This window comes from Hippocampus comes, unplaced genomic scaffold (assembly GCF_001891065.2).
Source record: "Hippocampus comes isolate QL1 unplaced genomic scaffold, H_comes_QL1_v1.1 scaffold190, whole genome shotgun sequence".
In the NCBI taxonomy this organism is placed as follows: domain Eukaryota; kingdom Metazoa; phylum Chordata; class Actinopteri; order Syngnathiformes; family Syngnathidae; genus Hippocampus; species Hippocampus comes.
In genome coordinates, this window is record NW_017805121.1 from 356,477 (window position 1) to 362,432 (window position 5,956).

At 52.5% G+C, this 5,956-nt stretch overlaps 2 protein-coding genes across 2 annotated transcripts in view; one reads left to right on the top strand and one right to left on the bottom strand.

The window, feature by feature from the left end:
- Positions 1-443: 443 nt before the first annotated feature.
- coq5 (coenzyme Q5, methyltransferase) lies at positions 444-4,522 on the top strand. Its single transcript, XM_019865981.1, has 7 exons — positions 444-1,161; positions 1,791-1,940; positions 2,285-2,503; positions 2,807-2,913; positions 3,073-3,161; positions 3,239-3,350; positions 3,763-4,522. Exons 1-7 carry the CDS (start codon positions 957-959, stop codon positions 3,862-3,864), a joined length of 984 nt encoding a protein of 327 aa, XP_019721540.1. The 5' UTR covers positions 444-956; the 3' UTR covers positions 3,865-4,522.
- A 508-nt stretch (positions 4,523-5,030) lies between these two features.
- The window catches only part of znrf3 (zinc and ring finger 3), a 49,876-nt gene continuing 48,950 nt past the window's right edge, over positions 5,031-5,956 (bottom strand). Inside the window, 1 exon segment of the mRNA XM_019865931.1 lies at positions 5,031-5,955. Within this exon segment, the coding sequence (XP_019721490.1) occupies positions 5,517-5,955 (439 nt within the window). The 3' untranslated portion in view covers positions 5,031-5,516.

Genomic DNA, 5,956 nt, shown 5'->3' on the forward strand with positions numbered 1-5,956 from the left:
TACCAAACCATCAATCAAAACAGAATGCAAATGATTTGCAAATCATGTTGCACCTATGCAAATGATTTGTGGTGAATGTGCCACTGGCAGAACCACCATCGGCATCATTTTCATCATCTTGCTCATCAAACAAATATGTACATAGCAGAAATAGTGAGATCTATAATTTATACGGTAAATTATTGTTTATTGTCCATGTGAACGGGTACAATTTTTTGTATTAATAAAAAAAAAACAAATACAACAGAGAAAAAAATGGTAGTAGCTGCGTTGTTTTATTTCACGTGTCCTGGTTGCAAAAACAATCTGCATGTTCCTGAAGGGCTGTTTGCTTCCCCCGCCACCATTTATCTCTTTTTGTTTCTGGGAAAATCGGAAACATTTTGCGACAAATTCAGCGTGACGTGTTTTTTTTGGGGGGGAGGGTGGGGGTTGCGGTAGGGTGACACTCAAATGCTTCTCAGATGTGGCAAATGGCTCACAGATCCACACGCACAAACACACATGGAGGTCGGACACCCGCGCCTCGCTCCCACTGTCATCATTATCTTTGGACCAGATCAAGCAGAGGACAAAGCACTTTTTTATTCCTCGGGAGGGGCTTATTTCCGCATTTGTGAATCCAACGCCAACGAGCCGCGGGAGTCTATTTAAAACACACGTGCAACACAACAAACCATGACTTCTTCGGATCAGCCAAAACGCGGAATTATCATACAAAAGGATGATAAAGTAGATCAATATTTTTATTCTGTTAAATTTGTTCTCACGTCAAGTTGGATTCTCTCAAAATACTTTCTCTAAACTTTTTATTTGTATTATACTCTGGCGCCCTCTCTCGGGACTTTTGGGTTACTGTTGTTTTGGATTTGATTATTTTTATACAGCAGATGCGACTGGAATAGTCTCTTGTTGATGACGCCACAGCGACGCACACTTAAGTCGCATCGGTCAAGATGGCGGCCTCCGTTCGTCCGCTGCTGGAGCGGATGATTTTTCGTCGATCTTCCAGGGCAGTTTTCGTCTCCGCAGCGGACGGCTGGCGCCCGTCGCCCCGCTGCTACGCGACGCCGTCCTGCCGAAGTTTTAGCGGTGGAGCCGCGGAGAAAAGCACCCATTTCGGTTTCGAAACTGTCCCGGAATCCGAGAAGGCGAAGAAAGGTGAGTCGACGGCCAACTTCGTGGTGAACACAGTCGAGTTGAGTTGATCAAACTAAACAATTTGTCATGGCGGAGTCAATCGAACGCCTAGGTGGCCTGATAGCTAGAATATCGAAGCGCTTCTTTGAATACGAAGGTGGTAAATGGAAGTCGTCTTCCAAAGGAGACAGTCGAACCTCATGACAACGTAGCCGTCAACTCCGATATGGAATGCAGTCTAAACACTTAGAGATGTCAAAACACGAACACGGCAGTACAGCCGGGTACGAGTCGGTCGGCGAGCGTTGCCGCGCAACGGAGGGGAATCCCGCGCTGTACATTTTGGTCACAAACGTTGAAAGGTTGGGAGGTTCGACTGTACCCGGACCGCGTTTTCTCGCGAGAAATCATGAGCTAATATGGCAGCCGCGTCGCCCGGGTCAATGCTTGCTCATTCGTTTGCACTCAAGCGGCCCGCTTTTTTTGAGGCGTGATGACATCAGGTGCACGTTTGCTAATGACTGTTATTACTCTAATTTTGAATTCGTGCTTTTCCAATGGAGCGTGGCAGAACAAAGGATGACTTTGGCCACACGTCTCTGTGCGGAAGGAACATTTGTGACATCTCGGCCATCTTGTCCGCGCCGCAGTGTACGCCGTGTTTGAGAACGTGGCGCACAAGTACGACGTGATGAACGACGCCATGAGTCTGGGCATCCATCGTCTGTGGAAAGACGCGCTGCTGCGTGCCGCGCACCCCCAGCCCGGGGCGCGCCTCCTGGACGTGGCCGGCGGAACAGGTGCGCATCACAAAAAGACGACAACATCCCGTTCCGAATGATGGGCGCGCTCGGCGGCTCGAGCGACGGAGCGCACGTCACCGCGTCGGATTTGGGCGGTGATTGTTTGACGCGCCACGAGAGGGCGCCTGCGTGCCACTTGGATTTGACGAGCAACCGCGGTCGGCCCTCCTCCAACATGGCCGATTCATTCATGGGGGTTGATAATTATTTATTTATTTGTGTTGGCGACATCCTGAAATCAGGCCGAAGTGATGACCCCCTCCCCTCCACCCTCAAATTTTGTGTGTGTGTGAGAAAAGTCATCAGGCAGGCGTGGCTCATCTTGTGTCGCCTCGTCTCAGGCGACATCGCCTTCCGTTTCCTGGAATACGTCGGCTCCCAGAAAAGGCGGCGGGATGGGCGCTCTGCGTCGTGGCAGGACATCTGCGAGAAGGACCCGGGCAACCGGGAGGAGGGCGAGGAAGGCGCGGCCCGGGACTCCAGGGTGGTGGTCTGCGACATCAACAAGGAGATGCTGAAAGTGGGCAGACGGAAGGCCCGGCGCACGGGCCTCGCCGACGGTGAGGACGTCATATTCAAATATGGAGCGCGCCCTCGGCGGCGGAAGTGACAGACGGCGAAGACGCTTTCTTCGTCAGGGTGCGCTCCATTTGCTTGGCTGCGCATCCCGGCTGGGACGGGTGCCCGCGTCCGCTTTGGTCTTTGTGGGCGCGGGTGTTTGTCATTTTGTTTTTGTGTGCCTCCTGGATTGTTTTTTTGGATGTCACTTCTCTTTTAGTGTCTGTTGTTTTTTTCTTTTGAATATGTGTCTGTTATGATTTTATGTTTTTCTACGTGCATCTCTTTTTTGTGTGTGTGTTCAGGTGTGTTGTGGGTGGCGGGGGACGCGGAGGAGCTGCCGTTTGACGACGCTCAGTTTGACATTTACACCATCGCGTTTGGCCTTCGCAACGTCACGCACGTGGAGCTGGTAAGCGCTTCCATCGTGTTGTTTTGGGGGAGGGAGGGGGGTATTTATGTGACGCTCTTGGAATGTTGCGAACTCCCATTCACGGTGCAAAAGTCGTCGCTTGGATGCGGTCAAATGATGTTGACCCCATTGGCGCGAATGACTGGCGTCTTTCTTCAGGCCCTGCGCGAGGCCTTGCGGGTCCTGAAGCCCGGGGGCCGGTTCATGTGCTTGGAGTTCAGCAAGGTGACCCATCCCGTCTTGGCCAGGTGAGCCGCAAAGTCGCGCCGTGCCGTCGCCACTCGACCGAGATGTTCACAATCTGCTTTCTCTTTTTCTTTGGGAGGCTTTACGACGCTTACAGCTTCCAGGTGATCCCGGTTTTGGGAGAGGTCATCGCCGGGGACTGGAAATCTTACCGCTATTTGGTGGAAAGCATCCGCAAGTTTCCCGCTCAGGTAGCGACAAAAACACCTCGGCTGTCACTGTTCGATCGTTCCGTTCGCAGTGGACATTTTTTACTCCAGAAACAGGAAAAAAAAGTTGTTTTTTTTTTTCCCTGGGAAAATGTTCACTTGTTTTTCCAGAGCATTTCGTGTCAAGCTTTTTTTTTTTTTTTTTTTTTTTTGCCCATGGCATTCTCAAAAATACGATTCTTTTTTTCCCCTGTCCTCTTCTGGTCACTCCACTTTTTGTCTTGAAATTTCCTCTCAAATGCGTCACTTTCCCACGTTGGAAACGATCCAACCTTTTCCCTTAATTCACGTTTCTCTCGAAAAATGTTAACATTTGTTTTGTGGTAATCCGCCTCGATTCTTGCGCAAGTGTGCCCCGAACAATGTTTTTGTTGGCCGTTTGTTTGGTGCGCAGGAGGAGTTGAAGGAGCTGCTGGAGGATGCGGGCTTTTGCTGCGTCGGCTACCGCAACTTGAGCGGCGGCGTGGTCTCCCTTCACTCGGGTTTCAAGCTGTGACGGCCACGAGGGCTCGCGTCTGCGCGACGCCGTCTTGCGCGCTACTGCCCGACGACCGCGAACGCCGTGCGCTCGGGGAAAGGACAACCTCGTCGTCCCCGGATGATCCCCGGGGGCTCGGGTGACCCCTGACCGGGGGGCCCGGATCGGCAGTGTGAGGAGGATGCTGCTATTTTTTTTTTTGTTGTCATCCATTCTCATCTGTTGTCCTTCTCCATAATCACATTTTGGTCATGAAACCCAAACCCCCCGCCCCCCAAAAAAAACAAAACAAAAAAAACCTAAAATAATTCCCTCCCTCCCCCCAAAATGTGTTTCACTGCCAAATATGTTTTTCCAGAGTATTTGGACTTCCTCCCAAACCCGATTGGATTGAATGAGCAGCAGGCAAAGAGAAAGACGGGACACGTTGGGTTCTTCTTTGAAATTCGAGTGTATTATTTGACATGTCTCTAATTACAAAAAAGGAGCGTACGGTACGTGACCAAATGGGTTTGTTTGTTTGTTTTTTGGTCAGAAGGTTGAACGATCTCGCTCGCCTGGTGTGCAATTCATTGCGTCTGTACAAAGGGCTCAAGCGCTTTCTCCGCCATCAACTCCGAACAGAAGCCGCGGCTTCCAGATAAATATATTAGTCAATAAATATTCCGAGAACATCTTTCCAATCCTGAAATGTCTTCTGCTCTCCGACGTACACAAAGCGACACCGCCGAGGCCTTCTTGGGAAAACGTGCGGAAATTCAACTCGCTCGTCTTTCTGAATGAATGAAAATGTGAAAACGAGCCATTCTTTTGCGCTGCACATTTCCATCCTCCATCTTAAGTGCTACAAACACCACCCAAAAAAAAAAAAAAAAAAAAAAAAAAAAACAAAAACACATGTAAAATAGTGTGTGTGTGTGTGTGTGTGTGTGTGTGTGTGTGTGTGTGTGCGTGCGTGCGTGCGTGCGTGCGTGCGTGCGTGCGTGCGTGCGTGTGTGCCCCCCCCCCCCTTTGTTTTTCAATATTGTGCTCAATCCAACGTGAGGGTTCGATTCCTGACTGCGACTTTTTGGGCGTTTGTTTTGTGTTGTTTTCGAAAAGGACATAAATAAATACCCCCCCCCTCATGTTTTTTTCTCAAAGAAATATTTTGGGCAAAAATTAAAAAATATATTTTGGGGGGGGGAGGGGGGCGGGGTGAATGCCAAAAGAAATGTTATGCACTGGTAGGAACTCAAATGGGAGCGATTGTTTGCTCTCCTGCACGATTTCCTTGCACTGAAGCCCCCGACAAATGTCACCTTGCCTCCTTGTGAACCAAACGCAAGAAAACGGCCCGTTGACGTTGCGCTCGCTTGTCTTCCTCGTGAGGACACGCGAATCGGCGCACATTCGACACCGCGCAAGCACGTCCGGCTCGTTTCGGTATCGCTACGCCCGTACAAACGACGTCGAGGCTCCGAAGGCGGCGTGACAGGCAGCCAGAGAGGCGTCGCGGCCCACGGGAACCAACGGGAGCGCGTTTTCGGTCAAAAGCCCCGCGTTGCCGCGCCACGACGTTCGGCAGAATTCGCGCTTTCGCCGGACACCCGCCGCTTTGTCGACGCGAGCACATTCAGCAGAAAGCAAGGCCACGGAAGGTTTCCAAGCGACCGCCGCCGTTGCCAACTTCATACGGCCGGACCCCTCTCAGTACTTGGGCCCAAAGTGTTTTCTGAGTGGCGAGACGGAAACAAAGGCCTGGTCTCCTCGGTCCGGGGGCACGGGCGACCTCGGGCGAGGACGTCGCCGGCGGCCGAGCCGACGGAGTCGGGCAAAAGGCTGCTTTCGCAGTCGCCGTCCTCGGGGATGATGGCTATTCGCTGGTTGCGCTCGCGGCAGGCCGGTGCCGGGCGGGCCTCCGCGTCGGCGTACTGCACATTGACGGCGTAGTCCTCGGCGTAGCGGGGCCCCCCGTGGACCTTCAGCTCCTGGTAGAAACAGCAAGGTCGCCCTTCGTAGGGCTCCGGGGAAGGGCCCCGGGCGCGGCGTGCGGACCCCCGCGCCTCCGACTCGGCGTTGCGGGGAAGCGCCCGCGAGCGGCAGGCGCAGGCGGCTCCCGGCGCCGCCC

Excerpts from the sequence above, each read along its gene's own strand:
- coq5 (XM_019865981.1), top strand. The coding sequence starts at position 957 with ATGGCGGCCTCCGTTCGTCCGCTGCTGGAGCGGATGATTTTTCGTCGA. Across the intron at positions 2,914-3,072 it reads ACGTCACGCACGTGGAGCTG|GCCCTGCGCGAGGCCTTGCG; the intron begins GTAAGCGCTTCC and ends GTCTTTCTTCAG. Across the intron at positions 3,162-3,238 it reads ACCCATCCCGTCTTGGCCAG|GCTTTACGACGCTTACAGCT; the intron begins GTGAGCCGCAAA and ends TTTCTTTGGGAG.